This window comes from Calliphora vicina, chromosome 5 (assembly GCF_958450345.1).
Source record: "Calliphora vicina chromosome 5, idCalVici1.1, whole genome shotgun sequence".
NCBI lineage: Eukaryota > Metazoa > Arthropoda > Insecta > Diptera > Calliphoridae > Calliphora > Calliphora vicina.
Genome location: NC_088784.1, coordinates 77312192 through 77339350, shown reverse-complemented (window position 1 = coordinate 77339350; position 27159 = coordinate 77312192). Strand labels below are relative to the sequence as shown.

Genomic DNA, 27159 nt, shown 5'->3' with positions numbered 1-27159 from the left:
TGACTGACAGATTCATCATCGCACAGCCCAAACGACTGAAGCTAGAATCATGAAATTTTAACTTTGGGTTCCTCCCTCCCCACAACGATCCACTAAGAAGGGATTTTTGGAAATTTGAACGTTTAAGGTGTAAAAAAGGGTAAATTCGGTAACCTTATATCTTCAAAACTAATAAAGATACAAAAAAACTTAAAAGTGCATGTTACTCCATTTAACAAATAAGCTGACAGGTGTTTCGTACTTTTTAGAAATTCGAACCTTTTAGGGGAGAAAACGGGTAAAAACTGTATTTTGGTACTTTTTTGGCAGCCTATTATATTTTAAACCAATAAACATAGAAACAAAATCGTATTCTTTACTTATCAAAAAACAAAAAATATAAGTTTGGTACTTTTTGGAAATTCGAACCCTTAAGGGATAAAAATTGTATTTATTTTTGGTACTTTTTCATAAAATATGTTTTTCTATAATTTGACATAGACATACGAATATTTTATTAAGAGCTCCCACCACCATATAGGAATTTACTTGAATAAAATTTTACCACCGCAATGGGGATAAAAAAGATACAAAAAAGGGGATAAAATCGGGAAAATCAATTTTATTGCCAATTATTAAGTCAATTTTGATAACTTTTTTTTTAACATTGGTTCCTGGATTCATAGAAAAATTAACTAACAGGTTGTTATTTGGAACTCGAGTGCCAAGGTGTATATTGGGCCAAATTCGGATAAACAGTTTGGTACTTTTTTAAAACATATTTATTCTTGGGCACATTAACACAGATTTTAATCATTTGATACATGTCTGTAGCATAAACAATTTTTGCAAAATGGAATATTTTTAAATTTCAAACTGTTCAAGGAGGAAAAGGGAAATTGGTACTTTTCTCCTAATTGTACTTTTTTAATATTTTAAATTATTTCACTTATCGACATTAAAGTTAGCTGATATGTATCTGAGTGAAGTTGATAGAAATAGAGGATTATATTTAGATACCAAAATGTGAGAACTGAACTATAGGTACTTTTTAATTTTCTAATGGTACTTTTTGAATTTTTTATAACAATGGACTTAGAAACATGAAATTAAGCATATATGGTCCTAAGTGAGTGAGAATTCTAGGGGGAGACTTTTTGGTACTTTTTATTTATTCGTATGGTACTTTTTGTAATTTCTTCACCAATGAATCTAGAAACATGAAATAAAGCATATATGGACCGGAGTGAGTGGGAATGCACAAGTGTGGGTTTTTTTGGTACTTTTTATATATTCTAATGGTACTTTTTGAATTTTCTATAGTAATGGACCTAGAAATATGAAATTAAGCGTATATTGTCCTAAGTGAGTGAAAATTAAAGCGGATACTTCATTTACACTTATACTTTTTTTAATTTTCTATAATAATGGACTTAGAAACATGAAATTAAGCATTTTGGTACTTTTTCTTTATTCTAATGGTACTTTTTTGAATTTTCTATAATAATGAACCTAGAACCGGGTCAGCTAGTATACTATATAAATAGAAAAGTTATAGACAGAACTACAACCCAGCAAAAACTTTACTTACCTAGTAAGCCAGCAAGTATAATTGGAGCAAAGCGATAACTACTTATTATTTGACTGAATCACTAATTACCGTTGTTCGAGATTTTTAAAAAATTCAGGGGTCAAGCTTACAAATGTACTTACAATCAGTTGAGAAATAAGTAGTAAATTCACAACAAGAATATGTAGCTTAAAAAAAAAACACAAAAAATATTGCCTTGTGTGGGAATCGAACAGTCACATTATTTGCTTGTGTTTGATAGTCAAGCTGCTAACTCACTGCTCCATGTACGAGTTATTTTATTGGAAGTTAACAATAGTTTTAACATCAACATATAAATGAATATGATATGAACAAAAAAATTAATGGCTTTGACAGGTGGCGAACCACTAACCTCCCGTTTTCCAGTCAAACACACTAGATAGCTGTGCTAAATGCAAAAGTTCATTACCAGCCTGTATAAAAATAAGTACTTATTCTAGTAAATAAAATAATGTGCTGGGTAACCACCACTCCTTACAAAAGAATGCATGAAATAATTAGTTGTCATTACAAAAATTCTCCAAATTTTTGCTGGGAAAATACAAACTCTTATAAAATATATATTTTTCAAGTGATTTATTTCATTCGTAAAAAACTCTTTACAAACTTAACTATACATACTCGTATTTAGGGGTAAATACAATAATAAAATCTTAAATTAAAGCACACAATAAATAAAAGTTAATTAAATGTTTTTTTTTTTGTTTCAATAATATGCAAAAATGTTTTTTTTTATATAATAAAATAATTAAATAGAAAAAATTAAAACAAAAATGTATGTAAATAATTCCATGAGTTTGCAAAATAAAAAAAGAAAATATGATGTAAATAAAACGTTTAAATTATAACTAAGAAAATTACAAATTAAAATGTTTTTAAAATTAATTACTAGTAGATTCAAATCATTCACAGACATTCAAATACACAGCCAAACAAAATAACTCATGCACTCGTAAAAATATACAAATTAAGCCAAACATATAAATAAATTTAAAACTAAAACTTACAATAATTTACAAATAAAGCTAAAGAGTAGAAAACATATTATTTTATCCAAATCATATGTACATACATATGTATTTGATAATTTAACTAAGTTTCAGGGGTTAATTATTTAGTTAAATCTCTCAGACATATTTCACTTCTTCAAAAAAGCAGACAATTCATTTGTTAATTAATTACACACGAATATTGCTGTAATGGTGGTAGGCAATGGGTTGATGACGGCGACGTCGACGTCTGGCATCCTCGTAAGGTGGCAATAACTCCTGCTGTTGTCTGGCCAAATTTGCCAGATATTGCTGTTTCAAAGCATTAATGGTGGCAATTTTGCGATGTTTCTGTTGATTTGCATTTGTATTTACTTTAATGTCATCGTTGCGGCCAAATGTCACTGAGCCATATGATTCCAAATCGTCATCTTTAGCCAATGGCCTGTGTTGATCTTCTTCGACGGGAGAACCATCAGGTTTAACACGCACCACCGAGGGTCCAGTCAAATATGTTTTATGGGCACTCACATCAAACACATCAATCTGGGGATTGTGGGCCATGCTGGGTTGTCCATATGCTATGTCCATATCCATGGCATAATGATGTTTATGTTCACTGCTGTCAAACATCGGATTTTTTGGATATTGATGGGAGGATGTTGTGCTATCGATAAATTTAGTTTTTGTGGCACTAGGCTGCTGCTGGTGGGTCATGATGACAATTGAGGTTGCCGGTGGTGTGGGCAAGGGTTTACGTGTTGTTACCAAAGTCGAGCTGGGATGATCTCTCATAATGGAGGTCCAAACTGGAAAATAAATGGAAAAGATTTAAAAATTAGAAAAACAATCGAAAAGTTGGTTAAAAAAAAATGTGTCCAAAATTTCTAATATACATTGACCAGGAATGGAATCTTTTCCAATATAATAACAAATTCTTATGAAATTTGTATTTTTTTTAGCTTCCTTTTCAAATCTATGGGATTGAAAAGGAACACGATGGGATTTAAAATTTTTTAAATTTAGTGCCATTTTGGTGTCTAATATGTGTCAAAAATGGATGGATAAAAGTAGTTGAAATACATTTGAGGGATTCAAACGGTCTGCTATTATGTCGTATTGTCATAATGTCGTAAAATTTTTTTTTAGTTTAAACAAATTCTCGTTGTGCTGCAAACAAAAAAAGGGTTATTTTATGACAAACCAATAAACATAGTTCAAAAAGTCTTATTAGTTTATAACTCTTTTGTTTGAAACCCAACAAAAATTTGTTTAAACTAAAAAAGGAGACCGTTTGAATCCCCCAATTGTATTCAAAAGTTGGAAACAATTCTTAATTAAATTTTCAAAATCAAATTAAATTGTATCCCTTAACCATTACATTAAAGAATTAATAATGAATTAATTCGTTGTCTTAACTCCTTAGTACATACTAGCAACAAATTCATAAGTTAAAAAGAAAAATAATTGCTTATAAATCGATACTGAATCAAATTTTCAAAATCGAAAGTGTTGAATTTTGTGCCAATTCATATGCATATGCAGGAAGTTTTGCTTTACCTCTTTAATTTGAAGAAAAGTGACGCTGAAGCTTAACGATTGCTCACCAAAGCTTAAGGTGAATGCGTTCCATCGGTTTCAACGTTCGAGTTACGGTTTGTTCGGTTCAGAAGTTGTGAATTTGACATGGAAGACCAGAATTGAAGGCATTACTCGATGAAGATTGTTGTCAAATTCAACAAGAACTTGCAAAATCATTGGAAGCTACTCTAGCAGCAATTTCAAAATGTTTGCGAGCAGCTGGATTTATTTAAAAGCTGGGAAATAGGGTACCATACGAATTGAATCCGAGAGACCTTGAAAGACGATTTTGAAATGATGCTTGAACGTTATAAAAGAAAATAATTTTTGCACCGAAACATCACTTGCGCTGAAAATGGATCGATTACGATAACCTGAAGCGTAAGAGATCGTACGTGAAGTCCGGTCAACCAGCCGAATTGACACCAAAGCCAAATATCCATGGCGCTAAGGTAATGTTAGGAGCAAAAGGGTTCATAAATTTGACTAGCGGAAAAGAAAAGATATACATATTATATATCAGCGTGTAGGAAATTATGTCCTCTTTTCAAAAATGTACAAAATTTTTAAGAATTAAAAAAATTATTGAAGACTTTTTTTAAAAATATGCGAATAAAAAATTATAGCTGATTTTTTTTGGAAAATTTTAAATTTTAAAATGCAATAAAAGTTTTGTTTATGAATCGTTTTTAATGAAATTTTACACTTATATAGAAACGTTCGATGCAAATCCAAAAGTGAAAAAGATATTTATAATTCCCAAAAAACTTTCCAAAAATCCCAAAATTGGGATTTTTTTTGATTTTTGGATCTATTGAAGGTACCAAGCTCGGGGCTATGAAATCCCTTTGCATGATATTGAAGAACAGGACATACAAAACTGGTCTTAATTTTTTGAAAGCAGCTATGCGATTTTAGAATATGTTGTCTAAAGTTGAAATTTACATAAAAAATAGGTCTACTTCGGAAGGCTCTGGACCACGCAATAATACGAATTTTGATATTATTTTGCTTTTATAATATTTCCCGAAATGTTATCTTTCAGAAAAATATAAACACATTATTTATTTTTTTCTCATTTTCTGTATAATTTAAAATTAATGTAGGTACTTTTTTCGAAAAAAATGGCGAAAAAACGACTTTTTTATTTTTTTTAAGTTTGAATGCACATAACTTTTGACTCAGTAGATATTTTTTAACAATTCTTTCTTAAGTATCAAAAAAAGATACTTCAAGAAAATCGGGAAAGAATTGGATCCGTTATTAGCAAAATGGCAGACCAAGGTAGGCAAAAAAAATAAAATTTTACTTTTCAAATGCGAATAACTCGTAAACTATAAGAGATAATATATGGCTAAAGCAATGTTTTTTGTAGATCTCGTCTAGTACATTCTATATATATAAAAATCTTTCAAATCGGATCGCAAACAAAAATTTGGCATCATTTTTAATTTTTGATATACCCGAGGTGCCCCAATTTGGGGCATTGTGACTCGGCCCCCTTGGTTGTTTAAGCCCAAATTCAAAACTTAAACTTATCGACACCTCCTCTATAGCCATGGGAAATTTTATTAAAATCGGGCTATTCGTTTAGAAGTTAAAGATTTATTTCCACTTTTTTTTCAGATCCCCCACTGTGCAGTACAGGTTCCCTGTACCGAATGCAACTGATTCGTTTGAAGACATGAAACCGTAATATTCCATCATGACATCGCTTGACCACATTTTGCAATTCATGTTAAAAACTATTTAGAATGAAATGGTTGTGAAATTTTGCCTCACACGCCTTATAGTCCAGACCTTGCCCCGTCCGACTACTTTATTTTTTCGATCGATGCTGAACGTTCTCTCTGGAAATCTATATCTATGGGAAAAGGTCATAGCTAACAATAGCCAATACTTTGAATTAATTTATATTGTACAAAGGCTTCAAAATAAAATTAAAAAAAAAATTGGGATTTTTTATAAGTTTTTGTAAGTATTTTTGCTGTATATCACTCTCAGCTAAAATTTCTAAATAACTGCAAAATTTCATTTAAAAACTTTAAAAAAATAAATATTTTATCGCATAGTACAAAATTTTCATTTCAACTGAAAACATTTTTGTCTTATCAAAAAGTCTTCCATTTATTTTTTGATTTATCAAATCATTTCCACTTGTCTCATTAATGGCATCAAAATACCTACATCGCTTCATCTTGTACTATTCTTGCATGTTTGGTAATGCCGTAGTCGGTAATGCAGTAACCCAAATTATTTTACAAAACGACAAGATTCAACAGATTTCCTGTATGTGGATGATTTTGAATCCATTAATTTGGCTAGAGGAACTTATAAGTTAGATGTTTTATATATTAAAATGTAGGAAATTATGTCTTCTTTTTAAAAATATATAAAATTTGTAATAAATAAAGACTTCGTAGAAAGAAAGAACAAAGTGTTTCTGCGAAAATTAATTTTCAAGGCTGGCCAACAATTTATATTAACTTACTTAATTGACTGGCGCCCCTTTGATAAGGATCAAAGGCATCCAATTGGGCATCGTTAAAGGTTTGTAGTTTTTCATAACCATAACTCAATAGATCACGTTTACATTGATTAACTGGTATGTTAGATGTGGCTGTGGTAGCTTTACAGTGCACACTCACTAATTGGGCAAATGTGGAATACAAATAAGACATCTGAAATGGAAAAAGGGAAAATAATTGCATTAAAATATATTTCAAATCATTTGCTAGACATGGAATAATTATTAAACAATTATTGGATTAAACATTAAGGGTGTTATTTTGTAAATCACTTTCTCTAACTTGTTGTAAAACACTTTACATTTTAAAATAATTTAAATTTCATGAGAAAAACATTATCAACTTAAGTTTGAATTAAAAATAAAAACAACTTAATTCATTCTCAAACAATGTAAATTAATATTTATGGCTTGTTTTTGTTTTAAATTAATGGCGGGAATTTCAAATTATTGCAAATAATTTTATATTATCGTATTAGGTTATTAAGTTAAAATTTATGAGATAAATTTGATGTGGCTATAAAACTGACAATATTCCCGGGGAATTATCATATAATATAAAACATTTATGGAGGAAATATTACGCCAAACTTTTCTTTTAATTATAGCTGTTAAATATTTAATTTAATCACCTGTTTTACAGTTGAGAATTTTATATGGATTTTTTTATTTTGAAGCCATCTCTAGACATTTGATTAAATAACATGTGATTATGAAAAATTAACAAAACTGTTTTGTTTATACATATCTAAGATTTTGTTATAAATGTTTATGTATAATTATGTTAATTTTGTGTTGTTATAAACGTCATAGTTTCAAAATAAGCTAATTTAATATTCCAGCTTCATGTGTGTTTTTGCTTTTAGAAAATACCCCGAAAAAATAAACAAGACGCTAAATAAAAACATTCAAAAAATTACGTCTGCTAAAGAAATGTGTCATCATTATTTTTTTTTTTTGGTATTTTGCAAAACTCTTTAATATTTTTAAGACAAAAAAAACCTATTTTAATACCCTTCACCATAAGTTGTAAGATAATACATATCTAAGTTTGTTATTCCGTTTGTAATTTTTATATATTTCATTTCTCTTAAAGTATATATATATTTGTCTGTCTGTCAAATTCTGTCTGTTAAAATCAACTTTCCGAAGCCCCCAAAATAACTTACACACATGAATCATACGTCAATATATCCTCAATAGTCCAAGCTATTTAAAATCAAGAAAATCGGCTTGTCATTCCGTTTGTAATTTCCACAATATAATTTTCCGAAGAAGATTCCTATGTAAAATCAGCGAAATCGGTCCACAAATGGCTGAGATATGTGGAAAAAACCAGGACACCTCGATTTTTGACCTATATCTGGATTACTAAGTCATTAATATAGACAATATGGATATCTAATGATAGATATTTCAAAGATCTTTGCAACGACGTATATAAGACCATAGAAAGTTGGATATACAATCGCAAAAAAAATTCAACCCGAATTTTTTAGTTTTCATAAAAAAAAATTTAAAAAACCAAAAAAAAAATTTGTAAATTTTTAAAAAACAAAAAAAAAATTAATTTAAAATAACAATTCGAAAATTTGTTTTCCAAAAATTGAAAAAAAAACTGTAAAAAAAATGTTTGTTTATCTAAAAATATTTAAAATTTGTATTTTAAAGTGTAATCTGGTGAAGGGTATATAAGATTCGGCACAGCCGAATATAGGTCTCTTACTTGTTTTTTTATTATGTTTGTATTCTTTTTGTGCAATATTTTTACTTTTTTGGGGGGATTTTGATGACTCCGATGATATAGAAATCTTGTACACCATTTACTATTTGGGATTTAAATGGTTTTTTGTTTACAACATTGCAAAATACTCATCCGCCCCCTCAAACGTTTTGGAAATGGTGTACAAAGCCACAATCTACGCAAATAACACGCTCTGCTGCCAGTGTACAGTACAGCATACAAATTTGAATTGAAAGTCATGTTAGAGTATAATGGCATGATGTGTTTGGTGGTGGAGTAACGTTAACGCTCTAGCATATTTAAAAAGAACAACTCTATAGTATACGAAATGCGTTGAAATGATTGTCTACGTAAGTCAAGTCAAGACAATTGGGGCTTGGAAAGCTACTGAACCATAAATAGTGCATATTTAGGTGCTACTGCTTTTTTTTTGGAAATTTTATTATCGTCTGTGTGTGTTTTTCCAACAATTTGTATTAATCGCTTGTTGGTTGGTGTTTTTGTACAAATTTATTGCATTATCTACTACTTGTTTGAAGTAAACACATACGTATTTAAGAATCCATTTATCAATCGTACTCGTTAAATTATACTGAAAAAAACGTATTGCAGAATTTTGTATGAATACGTGTCTGGGCCAACCAATATCATTATGAGTAGAAAAACATTTTATTGAATGGGTATTTTTTTATTTATTTTTGTGATATATGTAAGTAAATTCATATGTAGCTATAAATTTTATTTGCGGATATAAATTCTATAAAAAGGCAAAATTTATATTATATTTTTCCTTATTTTTAAGACATTTTAATGAACATTTTGGAAATATGTCACGAACTTTTCATTTACATATCATACAATGAGTGACAGTATTGGGTATATGACTTAAAACTGCCGGATTTTTTTAAAATTTTTAGCTTTTATTTTGAAACATTTGTACAATATAAATTTATTCAATATATATGGAGTCCGAGCCAAAATAACTGCTCATCTTTTGAGGCCAAGAACGAATCAAAACAGTTTTGGAGAGAGCATTCTGCATCGATCGAAACAAATAGTAGTTGGACGGGGAACGGTCTGGACTATAAAGCGGATGAGGCAAAACTTCCCAACCACTTTATTCTAAGACACTTTATTTTTAACAGGTATTTACGTGTGGTCGATCGTTGTCATGATGGAATATTACTTTTTCATGTCTGGCCAATGCTCGCTTCAAACGAATCAGTTGCATTCGTTACAGGTTCCCTGTGATTGTTTGGTCAGATTTCAGCAGCTCATAATATATTACCTTAGCGCTATGGATATTTGGCTTTAATGTCGATTCGGCTGGTTGGCCAGACTTCACATACGATCTTTTACGCTTCGGGTTATTGTAATGGATCCATTTTTCATCGCAAGTAATGATTCGGTGCAAAAATGATTTTCTTTTATAGCGTTTAAGCATAATTTTGGGACATGCAAAATTGTTTGTCATGGTATCTTGCCTTCAATTCGTATGGTACCCAATTTCCCTGCTTTTGAATAAATCCTGCTGCTCGCAAACGTTTCGAAATTGTTGCTTGAGTAGCTCCCCATGATTTTGCAAGTTCTTGTTGAGTTTTACCACAATCTTCTTGGAGTAATGCATCCAATTAGCAGCTCATAAAAAATAGGATCCTTTTTGCTCCCACCAAATACAGAACATTACCTTAGCTCCATGGGAATTTGGCTTTGGTGTCGATTCGGCTGGTTGGCCGGGCTTCACTTACGATCTCTTACGCTTCGCATTATCGAAATGGATCTATTTTACATCGCAAGTAACGATTCGGTCCAAAAATTATATTCTTTCAAGGTCTTTCAGCTTCAATTCGTATGGTACCCAATTTCTCTTCTTTTGGATTATTACAAATTACAATTACAAATATTTTGAAATTGAGTAGCTCCTAATGACGTTGCAATATCTTGTTGAGTTTTACAACTATTTTCATGGAGTAATCTCTAATCCTCGAATTCTTGGTCTTCAAACTTGTTTGGATGACCTAGGCGATCTTTGTCTTCCGTGTCAAAATCACCACCCTTGAACCGCACAAACCTCCTCTCTCACGTTGAAACCGATGGAACACATTCACTATAAGCTATGGTGTGCTTCAGCGGCACGTAATGAGAAGGGTATATATGTATAAGTTAGCCATTCCGTTTGTAATTTCCACAATATAATTTTCCGACCTTATAAAGTATATATATTCTGGATCCTTATAGATAGCGGAGTCGATTAAGCCATGTCCGTCTGTCTGTTGAAATCAACTTTCCGAAGCCCCCAAATAACTTACATACATGATTCATACATCAATATCTCCGGAATTCTTCCGGCTCGGTTGCTATTTAAAATCGAGAAAATCGGTCTACAAATGGCGGAGATATAAAGAAAAAACCAGGACAACCTCGATTTTGACCTATTTTTAACCAATATCTGGATTACTAAGTCATTAATATAGACAATATGGATATCTAATGATAGATATTTCAAAAACCTTTGCAACGGCGTATTTAAGACCATAGTAAGTTGGACCTACAATGGGTCAAAATCGGAAACAATCTTGTTTAAACCGAATTCTTTTTTTTCGCTAAATATTAAAAAAAAATTTTTGTTTACCTAAAAATATTTAAAATTTTTATTTTGAAGTATAATATGGTGAAGGGTATATAAGATTCGGCACAGCGGAATATACCTCTTTTACTTGTTTAAATTAAAGAAGTAAAGCAAAACTTCCCGCATATGACGCTTTGTTGTTACAAAATTCGACATTTTCGAAGCAAAAAAAACTTTGTTGTTGACACTATAATGTTCAATAACTAAGTGAGAATAAATGACAGATATGTACCCTTCAAAATGACATATATCAAAAAAACGTAAGACAGGTCCGTAAAAACTCAACATTTTGGAGGAAGATCTCGTAAAACTTCTCCAAAACAACACAATTTAATGGCAAGAAAGTTTAAGAAATTCTGAAATTACTCCCATGAAAATTAGTTATCGTACAGAGAGCCCGCGAAAAAAGTCCTTATTTCTGCTCGTATACAATTTGTCAAACAGCAATTAAACTGGTCGAGCCAGAAATGGAATTTTGTTCTCTATTTAAATGACTCCAAATACAAATTAAGAGGCAGTGATGGGGGAACATTTGTTTACAAGATGACTAGATCAAGTATTTGATTGGATCCGCTTTCATGTTGTAAGTTCCTTGTACAGCGTGAACTTTTTTGAATCTATTCAGACCAGATAGTATAATTGTTATTGAAGGCTGTATATGACTACCATAGCTAGTGCTCTCACGGGATCGGCAACGGATCATGATAGCTGTGTTGACAGGACACTATTTAATTGGTGCCCATACTAGGAGAATGAATATTCCTATTCCAATGACTTCTATAGAAGTTGACGTGACGAAGACGAGTAGAAAACTGTGTCTTTACCCTGTTCTTTCTGGGTTTAGTAGTGCTCTCACGGGATCGGCAACTGATCATGATATCTGTGTTGACAAGACACTATTTAATTGGTGCCCATACTAGGAGAATGAATATTCCTATTCCAATTACTTCTATAGAAGTTGACGTGACGAAGACGAGTAGAAAACTGTGTCTTTACCCTGTTCTTTCTGGGTTTAGGACTATGGTAATGGATACTCTATTCCAGCCCGACCTAAAAGATCTATCGTCCAGATCTTACGTCATTTTTAAAATTCAAATGAATTGAGATATTAATTAATTTCACAGTATTTTATTGAAAAATCCCAAATATTCAAACATTTCATCTTTGACCACCATAATGAAAGACCGTTTCCATAACAGTAAATACTACAGTTATCACAAAGACATTACCAAACCTACCTATTAAACGGACATGTGCCAGCAGTATACATTGAAAAAAAATCCAATAAATTAATTTAAATTTAATTCCTAAAAAATTTGATCTAGGTCGAGTAATTTTTTTGTGACAAACAAGGTCTAGTAATACAAACAGTAACCATTAGCCCAACAATACACTGAACTATACAATAGCTATAAAATGCAACGGTTTATTTCTGTTAAAATTTATGAATTTTATTTGTTTTAATCGAAAGTCTTAAACGCAAAATAAAATAGTAATCAAAAAGGTGCAAAATTTGCCTACAAAAAAACAATTGGTAATAACTGAAATACCAAAAAAAAAATAATGTTTGAATTTACTGAATACGTGACAATTTTTTATTAAAAATATGCACAACAAATATTTAGTAATCGATAAGTATTTAAGTAAATAACAAAAAATAAAATAAATAAATAAAAAGTACTCGTATATACAGGTGATGGCCGGTGTTTTAAGAACGAGATAAAGTAAATTTATTTGTAATCAAACAATTACTAATCAACACTATTTTACTCTATCGGAGACGTGTTTTTCGAATTATCTACAATTTTCTCAGTAGCGTTCGTGAAATGTAAGATTCCATTTCCTGGCAGTCTTTTGCCACTGGATTTCACAGCTGAAGCCTCGTCTTAGCAATTTAACGACAACAATTATATTTAGACCATATTTTAAGGAGTTTTATTCAAAAAAGCTCTAAATAATAATAATAGTAAATTAGTATGTTTATAGCCGCTAAATCTAATACGATACGCGCTTAGTAGACAACACTGCTTATAAAATACAGTTTCGAAGACAGACACATTCTGCTCACTGTCACACGGTATGTATTGCATGTGTTTTGTGATAAAACATAAAATGTTTTAACACGTTCAGCGAATGTCATTGTAAAACTAATTTAATTTTAAAAAAATTACACACCTTAAAAACCATTAAATCTAAAACCCTTAACAATCCTTGACATTATTCCACCCAGAAAAAGTCACAGAAATTCTTTTTTATATTGTCATATAAAAAACATTTAAAAAGAATACCGATTTTTTAAAAAATAAATATTATTTATTTATTTTTTTGTAAATAACAATAATAATTAACTTTATGAATCAACAAATCATAAAAACAAAACTGGAAAAAATTAAAATCAGTAAATAAGGTGTTTTGTTTTTGCTTCTTAAATAATATTTCACTTTAATTAATTTTTCTTATATGCAAAGTGTATGAGCAAAAAAATTAATAAATAAACATCATGTTTTAAAATTTAAATAAAACAAGATATAACTATAAAGATTACGGCAGACAATATTGTGGATTGTATAGAGATGGCTGACTGGCTGTCTGTCTGAATGTGTCACTGATTCATCATCATAATTATTTACGAGTTTTAATCGCTTGAATGATCAAATAAATAGTAAGTTGGTACTCACACCATTGAAGTATTTTACTCAATAATTTATATGGAAATAATTAAATCATTTAATTTTTACAGTGGAAATCATAAAAGAATATTGTGATAATTAAACAAATTCGGAAATGTGAATGAACTTGGAATAAAGAGAAAATAATACAATTAAACAACGATGTTTAAATAAATTAATTAAATTTGTTTTGGTACTACAAATATTTTATTGTTAGCTAGAACTTTAGTTTTTCTCCGCAATGTTTAAGAGGATTGGCAGGAATTATATTCACTGTGCCATTAATATTACGTTACGTTACGTTAATTCTTTTTTTTTAGTGTGGTTAGTGTGATTTTATAATGGTTGTCAATACAATGGAAACTTTCCAAAGAATCAATTAAATTTATAAAAAAAAATATTTTTTTTTTTACCATTTTTGTTTAAAAAACTTTTATTTTTAATTTATTAGTGGAAAAAAATTGTATGGCAAAACAATTTGTTTGCCATTTCAAATTTACTTTTTAATTTTTTTTTTAAATTTTTAATAATTTTTTTTTAAATTTACATATTATATTAGTGAAAGAAAAATTTTGGTGAAAAAAACATTAGGGTTAAAAAATATTATTCCCGATTTTGATCCATTCTAAGTTCGACTTACTATGGCGTTATATATGTACGTTGATTGAAAGGTCTTTGCAATATCTATTAGATATCCATATTGTCTATATTAATGACTTAGTAATCCAGATATAGATCAAAAATCGAGGTTGCCTTGTTATACCCTTCACTTTCGTGAGAAGGGTATATATAAGTTTGTCATTCCGTTTGTAATTTCTACATTTTTTATTTCCGACCCTATAAAGTATATATATTCTGGATCCTTATAGATAGCAGAGTCGATTAAGCCATGTCCGTCTGTCTGTCCGTCTGTCTGTTGAAATCAATTTTCTGAAGACCCCTGAAATCTTCGGGATCCAAATCTTCAATAATTCTGTCAGACATGCTTTCGAGAAGTTTGCTATTTAAAATCAGCAAAATCGGTCCACAAATGGCTGAGATATGAGGAAAAAACCAGGACAATCTCGATTTTTTACCTATTTTTGACCTATATCTGGATTACTAAGTCATTAATATAGACAATATGGATATCTAATGATATATATTTCAAAGACCTTTGCAACGACGTATGTATATAAGACCATAGTAAGTTGGACCTACAATGGGTCAAAATCGAAAAAATATTTTTTAACCCGATTTTGTTTTCAACAAAAAAAAATTAAACAAGTAAGAGTGCTATATTCGGCTGTGCCGAATCTTATATACCCTTCACCAAATTATACTTCAAAATTTTAAATATTTTTAGGTAAACAAAATTTAATTTTTTTTCCAGTTGTTTTTTGAATTTTTTGGAAAAAAAAATTTTTCGATTGTTATTTAAAATTTTTTTTTTTAAATTTAAAATTTTTTTTTTTAAATTTAAAAAATTTTTTTTTTTTTAAATTTTAAAATTTTTTTTTTTTAAATTTAAAATTTTTTTTTTGTTTTTTCAATTTTTAAAAAAAAAAAAAAATCGGGTTCAAAATTTTTTTCCCGATTTTGACCCATTGTAGGTCCAACTTACTATGGTCTTATATACGTCGTTGCAAATGTATCCATATTGTCTATATTAATGTCTTAGTAATCCAGATATAGGTAAAAAAATAGGTCAAAAATCGAGGTTGTCTTGGTTTTTTCCTCATATCTCAGCCATTTGTGGACCGATTTTGCTGATTTTAAATAGCAAAATTCTCGAAAGCATGTCTGACAGAATTATTGAAGATTTGGATCCCGAAGATATCTGGGGTCTTCAGAAAACTGATTTCAACAGACAGACAGACGGCTTAATCGATTCCGCTATCTATAAGGATCCAGAATATATATACTTTATAGGGTCGGAAATGAAAAATGTAGAAATTACAAACGGAATGACAAACTTATATATACCCTTCTCAGGAAGGTGAAGGGTATAAAAACAAAAAAAAAAAATTTAAATTTAAAAAAAAAAAATTTTAATTTAAAAAAAAATTTTAAAAATTTTTTTTCAAAAAATTAAAAAAACTGAAAACAAAAATGTTTTTCACTTAAAAATATTTAAATTTTTGTTTTTTAAGTATAATTTTGTGAAGGGTATATAAGATTCGGCACAGCCGAATATAGCTCTCTTACTTGTTTTTCCTTATATCTCAGACATTTGTGGGTTATTGGTTGGGAAGATGAAAGTCTTATATTTCAAAACTTAAGCCTCCTAAGTGAAGTGTGTCAATCTAGCGCTTGAAATATATTTCAAATTAAATTCACTCACGATGACTTCAGTTTTCTTTCTGTCACCCAGTTTGCCTTAAAAAGCTCTTAAATTTAAACCAATTTTACATTAAAGGCCTGTTTCACGATGTCGAAAGAAAAATGATTCGAACAAATTTGTATGAAAACTATTTGAAAGAATTTTAAATTTTTCTTTCGACATCGTGGAACAGGCTGTAAATTTGCTACCAATAAAATAATTTTTTTTTTTATTTTTGTATTCTACAAATTCTGCTACCAATAGTGTTAAAATTTAAAATAAATGCATTAAAATATGCCAAAAACAAAGTCACATGTCTATACTACTAATTGCAAACCAAGGATTCATTTCTTATTTATATTTGTTTCAGTTTTATTTATGCAAAACCATGTTTGTTTAAATGTTTAAGGTTAACAAGTAAAGAAAAGCCTTGATTCTTTCTATTTCTAAATATTAAATACAAGAAGTAGGGCTGCCAAATTATATTTAGTGAAAAATTTTCTGAAAAATATCGTCTCTGTGCCGATTAAACCGAAATATAGCTACAAAAATTTAATTTTACATGATTATTTTATGTTTTTATTATGGACAGTTTTTTTATAGTTTCAATAATAAATTGTAATCTTTATAATTCGATTAACAGTTACAAGAATAGGTAAATTTATATCTTTAAAATTGTTTAATATCATTGAAATCGTTCTTAAATCATTCTGCAATATATTTAAACTATTTATCCCACGAATGGCCTCATTTAGTGTTAATTCATGTTTGTTTTTTTAGAAAAAAGTTTAAAATATCCTCCTTTTTGAAGCAAAACTCGATATAGTTGTTATTTTTGAAGTAAAAAATTTGTTGCCTTGCAAAAAAGCATTAAATTGACATTACTATTATCTACCGTTATCAATATGTTAATAATAACAAAGAGCACAGTTTTACCCTTGAAATAAGAGTGAGATTAGATAATGGCATGGCAGTGCAGAAAGAGAAATCACGGTAAATAACCAGCATTTTGTAAGAGTTACCACATTATATGTACTTTTGAAAGAGATTACCAAGTTGTAAGTGCATTTAAATGATCCTTAAAAGTTTTATAACTGCAGTTGTGAGATTACTGACATGATTTCCAAAAGTAATAAATGTAAAAATAGTTTATTTCAAACATTTTAATGTTTAAAAGAATATTTGTTCTGAATTTAAAATTAAAAATAGATTAAAATAAATTTCCTTAAATAAAATAATGTATGAATGTATTGAATTTTAGCTCTTAAAATGTTTTGTGATTTTTAAATAGTTTTCAATAAAAGAAACTGTTAAAAAAAATGAAAAAGCCCCTTATTTTATTGTTAAATTTTTATTTGTTTTTTTTTGGCCAACACTGGGTCGTCAAAGAAAAAAAAATAACTGGGGTGACATATCAGGTTTTAAATGCAACCGTTAACGATGATTATGTTAACCAATATTTATTTATTTTATTTACGTAAGACAGGTTATAATTATATAGTTTTTTGTTTTGTTGGTTTGTCTTTGTCATTTGAGAGAGTGTCAGCAACATTGGGTCAATAGCGCTGTTATATTTTTTTATTTGGTTTCATTTATTGTTATTTTTTTGTTTCTTTCAACAAATAAAAGCTTAATTGTTTTTTACGATTTTTGATACTTTCTATGCGATATTTTGATTATGAATGTGATACAGCAAGGCCTTAATTTGCACTTAAATTACATTGTACAAAATGTTAAGTGCAAATGACAGCTACTCAATGATAAAGAAATTTGACTAAATCATCGTATACATTTTGAAAACTTTTGAAACTAGGCCGCTTAACAAGTATTTGGTGTAATGTTTGTTATGATGACTTAAAGCAAAGTAACAGGTTATTGACCGGTAGTGTATTTTTACAACATTAAATCTTATGTGTTGGGGTTTTTTTTATTAAATTTAAAATGATTAATAATATGTTAATAACAGTACACTTATTGTTGACCACAAAATATTTGTGTAACTTTAAATTGTTTAATTTTTCCCCAGATCGTTTGCAAATTTACTAGGTAATTTGTCTTTAAAATTAATATATAAAGCCCAATTTTGAAAGTTGGGGTGATAAAAATTGCACACAGCGTGCGATACAATAAATTTACTGAGGGAAAGATAATTTCAAGAAATGGACCTGATAAATCACCACCTCCCTCGTTCATGTGATTTGAAGCCATTCGATTGTTTTCTCTTTGATTCGACCACTTGGAAGCGAATATTCGACGCTTTATTGCCGAAATACAGCCCTATTTTCTGCGAAGGGTGTGTGAAAATTGGAACCAGGTTACGTCATGTAGACGCTAGCCGCATGCCCGAAATCATATAAAAACATTAATGCCATAAAATTATCTAATTAATAAATCCAATTGGATGAATATTAAAAACGTTTTTCTCTATTTTATTTCAATTTAAAGTTATCCGCCTCTATAAAAAACGCCCTCTATTTAATCAATTGTTATGCTCTGCTAATTTGATAGCTGTTTCTTTTTAGAGTTTTTTTTTTTGTTTGTAGATTCATTTGTTTAAATATTTGTTTGTTTGCTTTGATTTGCTTCGTTGTTTCAAATCTGTAAATTAAGTGCAGATTTATTTGCTACAGTTTGTTAAGTACAAATTATCATAGTTTTTTTATATTTTTTTGCTTATTTTTATCAGACTTTGTTTAATTTCCTTTTAGAGATACTTGTAGTACTTGTAAATAATACCAAGAGTGGCAAAAAATAGTCAGAGTTTGTTGGAAAACACAAAAATTTAAGACATTTAACAGTAAATAAGGAAAAATATTAAAATAGGGTTAAATAATAAACAAAATTTTGATAATTTGACAAGGATCACTTGATTGTTTAAATATTGATAGAAAAATATAAACAAAACGTTTACTGTTCGATCAAACGAACATGGTTTAATGTGGCAAACCTAAACAAATCATTGGCAACGCGTCTAGTACTGCATTACCGCAAATATTTGCCAACCATTCATTCGCCTATAGAAGAAATGATAATGAAGATCTAGATTGCTTTTATTAAGATTTAATTTTAAGTATCTCATGTCCAAACATCTAGCTAGGTATGTTTTCTCAACACCAGCTGTTTTAAATATTTTAAAATCTTCGCACAAATAGTGCAGAATTTCATTATTCATTATTTCCGTTATATTTACAAAATAATGAAAAAAAAATCATCTACAACTATTAAACATTACACAAAATTGTTTTATCATGAAACAAACAATAAAAATTTGTTTTTGTTTTTAATCTTTTTCCACATAAACACATTCACAAATAAGTACAGACCTACAGTCGACGATAAATAAAAACGTTTGTTGTATGCAAATCGCATAATTTAACTTAGTTTGTTTTGGTTTTCGCAACACAGCTCTGTGTAATATTTATAAATAATTATTTGTTTTTATATTTATATAACTAACTATTTTAGGATATAATAATTTATATCCGCATAGTGAATTAACTAAAACTTGTAATTACAGTTTAATAGTTATTAAAAAAAAGCAATAAATGCAAAAACATAAATTGATAGAGCTTAACATGACTTTTATTAAATTTAAATTTCTATTTTTATCAAAGTATAAAAAAATGTCTAAAATGTATTGTATTAAAAAAATTAATTATTATTTTTGTGTTTTAATTCAATGACAGAATTTTGCATGAGTGTGTGTTTTTTAAAAAAACTTGTTAAATTTTTTTTTATTATAAAATTTTTATGAAACTTGCATAAAAAGTAAAATTTCTGGATTTTAAATAATTCTATGGTTTTTTTTAATACAATAAACTCGTGTATTAATAAATATTGAGTATTGTCAATGAAACAAATAAAATATAAAGCAATTTGATTTAAAATAAAACTTTGCTTTCTAAATTATTGAAAAATTGCATTCAACAAATGTTTTGTTCCACTATTTGTTTTATTTACAGGTTTTAGTCGGAACAATAAAATATAAACAAATTTTTAGTACCAACACGATTTCCTTGTATTGTGTGATTATAATGTTTTAAATTATATTGGATCAGCACAATTTGGCTTATTGCATTAAGTAGTTGGATTAAAAACAAACCATTTGAACAAAATTATAAGATATTTTAAAGTATTAATTACATTAAGCAAATTTATAATATAACGCTCAATTGGGTATTTTTAAATCTTAACCCAGAAGGGCAAAAAACAAGCGTAATGGATTTGTATTTTAGTATTAGGATTTAGGTTTTACAAAAATTATACAAATCTCAAGAAATTATAAAATTTAGAACAAACTAAGCAGTAAAAGTCACATTTATCTTAAATTTTAGCCACGGCCACTTTGTAAAATTTTAAAATGTATAGTTTCTTTGATGAAAAGCTGGTTTTATATACAATTTGAATAAGTTTATGTCAAAAAAGTAGTAAAAATTAAATATAATAAAAACATACGATGCACAGTGCGGGAACTGGAAAAAATAATAATAAATAATTATGTAACTTCTAAAATTCAGGAAATTAACTGAATCTTGACGTTTTGTAAAATATTTTGGGTTACTGCATTGCCGACTACGGCATTACCAAACATGCGAGTAATGCCGTCATTTATTCTCACTTAGTTAGTCCCCTTTTACAATACAGAAATTGAAAGGCAGACAGACGAAGTTTGTTGGCGAGGGGTTGAAGAGGTAACAGGTTTAGGTTAGTTCAAAAGAGAATGAGAAAAATGTCTGCCTTTCAATTTCTGCATTATAAAAGGGGACTTATTGAACATTATAGTGTAAACAACAGTTTTTTTTGGTTCGAAAATGTCGTATTTTGTGCCAACAAAACATCTTATGCGCGAAGTTTTGCTCCACTTCTTTAATTTGAAAAATAGTGAAGCTGAAGCACACCCATTGCTCACCAAAACTTATGGTGAATGTGTTTCATCGGTTTCAATGTGCGATTTGTGCGGTTCAGGAAGACAACATGCGCCCAGGCCAGCTAAACCAAAATTCGCCCTGGACAGCAAGACCAAGAATTGGAGGAATTACTCCATGAAGATTGTTAGCTCAATAAGAGCTTGCAAAATCATTGGGAGCTACTCAATTACCAATTTCAAAATGTTTGCGAGCATCAGGATTCATCCAAAAACAGGGAAATTGGGTACCATATGAATTAATGACGAGATAAAAACGATTTTGCTTGTCCGAAACGTTGCTTGATCGCTATAAAAGAAAATAATTTTTCCACCGTTTCATTACTTGCGATGAAAAATGGATCCATTACAATAATCCGAAGCATAAGAGATAGAATGTGAAGCCCAGCCACCCAGTCGAATCGACACCAAAGACAATTATCCAAGGCGCTAAAGTAATTCTCTGTATTTGGTGGGAGCAAAAGCGTTCTCTCTATTATAAGCTGCTGAAATCTGACCAGACCATCACAGGGAACCTGTACCGAATGCAACTGATTCGTTTGAAGCGAGCATTGGCCGAAAAATGCCCAGAATATGCGGCCAGATATGAAACCTTAATATTCAATCATGACGACGCTCGGCCACATGGTGCAATACCCGTTAAAAAGTATTTAGAATGAAGTGGTAGGGAAGTTTTGCCTCACCCGCATTATAGTCCAGACCTTGTCTTGTTCGACTACTAATTGTTTCGATCGATGCAGAACGCTCTCTCTGGGGTACGCTTCACTTTGGAACAGACTATCCGATATTGGCTTGATTTGTTCTTAGCCCCTTCTTTTGGCGCGGAATCCATAAGTTGCCAGAAATATGGGAAACAGTCATAGCTAACAATGGCCAATACTTTGAATAAATTTATATTGTAATAAAAATGTTTCAAAATAAAGTCCACAGTGGGATGTATTTATGTACGTAAACCTAATATATGGTTTTGTTTACATTTACATATCCTGTAAAAAAAAGTAGTGGCATGTTTTTGTTGTGAAGGCAAAACAGTGTGTGGAGGAAAAACAGTAATAATATCGGTAAGACAGTTCTTGTGAAAAAACTTGTTGAAAATTTCATTCTGTAACATGTTTTTTTTTTTAATGAAAATCGTTTAGAAGTTTTAGAAAAATACATTAAATTCTATTAGATTTAATAAAGCTTAATGAAATGTTTGTATTTATTGCAAAAAAACCTTGACATTCATTGTTTAAATAAAATAAGTAGAATTTTGTTTGGTTCGTTTTAACAAAAATTGAAACAATGTTAAATAAATATAACATAAATTGTTAAATAAAATAAATAACTGAAATTGTTAATTAAATAAATAAAATAATTGCTGAACAACAATAAAACCAAAACAAACAAACAAAAAGCAAAAAAAATTAGCTCAAATGACTAAGTGATTGATATTGGCAGAAATATTCACGCTTTAAAAGCTATAGACGAATTTACAAGTTAAAATTAAATCTAAATTGGCGCCAGCGGTCATTATTAATTGTTAGAATTTCTTTCTTCAAAAAGGAAATTTGCATATTTGTTGTTATATATTTTTTATATATACTCATATGAATATTCAAAAAAAGTATATTATAAGTTATTGTTTAAATAATGAAAAGAATTTTAAACAAATTGAAATTTGAAGTATAAACAACAACAATCATATTTATGTAGCTATCGTTTTATCAATATTGTTCAAAATTTAAAATAAAAGCCTTGATTTGGTTGAGAGTAGTGTTTTAAGAAGGTTGTTTCTTAAAATGTTGGGGATATAAAAATAAATATTTACTTATATTTATATATTAGATGAAGGTGAATTTTTTGTTTTAATTTGTTTTCTCTATTATTTTCATAATATATAGATAGGTATTGTTATAGTTTAAATTCGAATTCTTCTAGGATTTCACACACAATTAAAAGCAGCAGCATGATTTTGTTTAAACTTAAAAATGAACTGTAAAAACTTGTTAGACATTCATAAATAATGTTTGATTTTTTATTTTTTTTCATTTCTATTTTTTTATTCAATTCAATATTACCGGCTTATCAAGTATTATTTACTAATTTGCATTTTATTTTTTAACAATTCTCAGCAATCGTTTGCTCATCATTATGTTGCAAATTTGTGATTTTTATTTTATTTAAAATAATATTCTTTTTAGCTTTTTGTCTATTTATTTATAGAGAATTATGTTAAAACGCATAATGATATTGTTAATAACTTTATTGTACATTTGTATGTTTTATATTTTTCGTTTAAAGGTCAATCAAATCGAGTTACGTTTTATGTGTTTTGTCATGTCATTTTGGCTTTGAATTTATAGAGAATTTGTATATTTTGTTTTTGTTAATATAGAATTTTATTTCTAGAACCTTGTATATGTTGTGGGTATTAAATTTTATGGGATTTTCCAAATAGGTTACTTTATACATCCCTGATAATCTATTGTGATGTCAAATGTCACTTTAGTGTCTTTAAGAAATAGAGGGAATATAGAATTTAATTCTTTCAATAGTCTATTGAAAGTTAATTGTCACTAAGTGTCGTTTTGTAATTCAGAATTTGAAATTGATGGAGGTTCAATTGATTTCCGCCTAAGACTCACAAATGCTAAAATAATTCTGTAACTAGTGGTGATCCCAATGATAGGTAAAATAACAAATTGAAGAACACAGTGTTCCATTCTATTTTTGAAATTTTATAAATTTAAATAGTGTTTTACGTCATTGAATAGGCTTTTACATTATACAGTAAGTGACAATTCAATGAAAACTTTTCTTTGAAAACAATATTCCATCATTTTAGTTTTCAAAATAACATGACCTTTTACCTAATACAAATACTGTATATTTCTAACATAAATTCTAATTTACTATGAAAATCTAGTAAATTTTAGCGTATTTAAGTACGTGACTTTTTGAATTTCCCGCCTCTTAACTGAAAGGGCAACACTGCTCCTGTCAACAATCATCTCTCAATTGACTCCTGTCAAAATTTAAATAAGCAGCGTCATTTAGATTGAGTTTTATAGCCATTAACAGCAGACTACAGCGAAACTTGAGGAGAAAATGGAAAAAGGTGAATTTCGTTTGCTCATTAAGCATTATTAAGCTTGATAAATACTATGGGAACTCTGCACCATCAATTTCAATGGTAAAAAAGTGGTCTAATGAATTTCGTTGTGGCGGTACAATCACAGAAGGTGCCGAACGTTGTTGAGGCCGTTGTGAAAGCCATAGGCATATCACATGGTTCAGTGGTTTCAATTTTGAATGATCACTTGGGTATTAGAAAGCTTTTCGCAAGATGGGTGCCTCGTTTGCACACAATCGATAAAAAATCCAATCATGTGACAACTTCGCAGGAGTCATTGTCGTTGTTCAACCGCAATATAGATGAGTTCGTAACCCTGGACGAAACATAGATCAACAAAAACACAGCAGAGACCAAACAACAGTCAAAGCAGTGGGTTTCTCGAGATGAATCGGTGCCAAAAAAGGTCAAAGTGGGTGTGTCAGTCAAAAAAGTTATTGAGACCGTTTTTCGGCATGCACGCTTTATAAGCCACATTGAGTACCTTTAAAAGGGTAAACCGATCAATGGCGAATATTATACCAACTTATTAGGTCGATTTAATGAGGATTGAAAAAAAACGATCGCATTTGGACAGGAAAAAATATTCTTTTGCTGCAGGACAATACAAGGTTGCTCACATTGTATGGCGAATATTATATCAACTTATTAGGTCGATTTAATGAGGATTGAAAAAAAATTTGGACAGGAAAAAATATTCTTTTGCTGCAGGACAATACAAGGTTGCTCACATGTGCAGTTTCCAAGATACAAATCCATGAATTAGGCCAATTGCTCCCTCATTCGCCCTATTCTCCGGATTTAGTCCAGAGGCTCGGCGGAAAGAGATTTGACTCCAACGATGAAATCATCTTACAAACAAATACCTCGACAAATCTTAATTTTTGGAAGGAATAAGAAATTTCCAAAAATAACTCCCCGGAAGGTTGTCAATAATCTAAAATTGGAAATAATTTCTAGAAAGCTGGTCTTGTTTAATATCGCGACAATTTGTCAAAGAACATTTAAACTGATCGTGACAGATTTAATACAAAAAATACAAATTTAATACTGTTCTCTTTTCATGTGAATCCAAATATTACAATTTTAGAGGCAGTGATGGAAGAACTTCCGAATGATGGAAGAACGTAAGACGGTCGAAGGGAAAGAGACTGGACCCCAAGTATCTAATGTTTTTTTAAAATTAAAAAAACCTGAAAAAGCATTAAGCTATAAAATCCTGGATATATTTCTTTAGGAATTTTAACCATCATTTGGGGAAAACATATTTTACGTTAAATTTAAAAAATAAAAAAATTAAATAAATACATAACATGTGTACAATCAACCAACCAGTCGGCGACGAAATTATAACTGGAATTTATTTTTCTCTGTGGTTTTGTTTATGTAAAAAACAAGTTTAAAAAATACAAAATATTTTCAAGATGCTTACAAACAAAAATTAAAAACAATTTATCATTTTGTTAAACAAAAAAAAAAAACAAAAGAGGCAACGCCAAAAAGTACAAAAAGTTTAAACTCTTACAACTAATAACACAATAAAAATAAGATGATAATAAAAGAAATATCTCAATATTTTGTACTCACCTTTTCATTACGTGTTAAAAATTCCCAAATTGGTATGGAAGAGGCGTTCGTGGACTGCATGTTGGTGTGAACACTTAGGAATATACAACATGCTAATAAAACTTTCGCTACATTAAATTGCAGAAGACGAGCCATAGTGATGGAATGAACTTTTTTTTCTTTTTTCGTGGGGTTTGTTTGGTTTTTAAATTTGTTTTATTTTGTTGCTGTTTTTTTTAAGCTTTTTACGTACAATAAAAGATGCTTTTAGTTTTGTTAATATTCGAAAAAAAACTACAACAATTAACTTTCTTTTTGTGTTTTTCTTTTTACGAAAAGATAAAATAACAACGTTTGTTCAAAAAAAAATAAATAAATATAAACAATTTTAATTGTAAGTATTTGTTGTCTTGTAAAGATTTTTATCAAAATTTTATTTATTTTTAATCTTTTTTTGTTTATTAAATTAGTTCCGTTAGTTAAATAAAAACTAATAATCGTTATAATTTGTTGTAATAAGTGATTATTTTTTTTAATTTGTTGCTGTTATTTTCAATAATTTCTCACTTGGTTAATTTCGCTAAAAAAAAACCATACAAATTGTTTCGCTATCAATCACCTCTATTTAGTCACGATCGAATTTTTCACTTCACTAAATTTACTGAATCAAGTATTTTTAAACTTTGTTTTACTTGCAATTTAATCCAAACTTTTTTTGTAAAATTATAATTTATATTCCATTTAATTTGCTTTTAAATTCTTTTAATTAAAAATTTATTTTTTGTTTACTGTGTGTAGCCTGTCAACTTTTAATGAAGAAGACTCAATTCATTATGAATCTTCGCGTTATTTTAAACTTTTATTTATAGTCTCGACTATTCTCCGACACACACAAATTTGCGATCCTCTTCTTCCCCTCACAAACACACTTGTTTAGTTTAGTGTTGAGTTTTAGTAACAGGCCTGTTTTTAAGCCAATCTTCTGTGCTCGCCACTATGAAGATGGCTCACTTGCTAATCCCCTGTGTACTCACTCTCTGTTGTTCTCTTAGTATTTTGTTTTGTTTATAAGCTCGTACTTGTTTGACCACAATACAAGCGACAGGCGTTTTTTCTAATAATATTTCGTTTTGTTTTAATACAAAATTTGTTCATTTTATATAATTAATTTTAAGCTTCAATCGTAGGTCTTTATGTAGTTCAGTTAAAGCTTCAATCGTAGATCTTTATGTAGTTAAATTAAAGCTTTAATCGTAGGTATTTATATAAAAGGTTTTTCAACAGGGACGCTACAAAAATAGACCGATAGGGACAGAAAAAGACGCCATATTTTTTGCCGCTCTTTTGACATTTCTCTTCAGTAAGGTTTGCCATTTCATGATGGAAAGATATACGAGACAACAACGAGTCGAAATTATTAAAATTTACTACCGAAATTCGGAGTCAGTGGGATTCGGATTTTCATCGAAAAATCATCTTCAGCGATGAGGCTCATTTCTGGCTGAATGGCTTCGTCAATAAG

At 29.3% G+C, this 27159-nt stretch overlaps 1 protein-coding gene across 1 annotated transcript; it reads right to left on the bottom strand.

Annotated features, from left to right (window-relative positions):
- Positions 1–2150: 2150 nt before the first annotated feature.
- Reg-5 (Rhythmically expressed gene 5) lies at positions 2151–26332 on the bottom strand. Its single transcript, XM_065513285.1, has 4 exons — positions 26257–26332; positions 25659–25864; positions 6653–6842; positions 2151–3389 (listed from the first exon to the last, which is right to left on the bottom strand). The coding sequence occupies exons 2-4, from the start codon at positions 25791–25793 to the stop codon at positions 2770–2772; spliced, it is 945 nt and encodes a 314-aa protein (XP_065369357.1). The 5' UTR covers positions 25794–25864; positions 26257–26332; the 3' UTR covers positions 2151–2769.
- Between the last annotated feature and the right edge of the window lie 827 nt (positions 26333–27159).

What these genes read in the sequence shown, in the direction of transcription:
- Reg-5 (XM_065513285.1), bottom strand. Translation starts at nt 25,793, where the DNA reads ATGGCTCGTCTTCTGCAATTTAATGTAGCGAAAGTTTTATTAGCATGT. An exon ending in TTTTAACACGTAATGAAAAG is followed by an intron (nt 6,843 to 25,658) that starts GTGAGTACAAAA and finishes TTTCCATTTCAG; the next exon opens with ATGTCTTATTTGTATTCCAC. An exon ending in AAGGGGCGCCAGTCAATTAA is followed by an intron (nt 3,390 to 6,652) that starts GTAAGTTAATAT and finishes TTTATTTTCCAG; the next exon opens with TTTGGACCTCCATTATGAGA.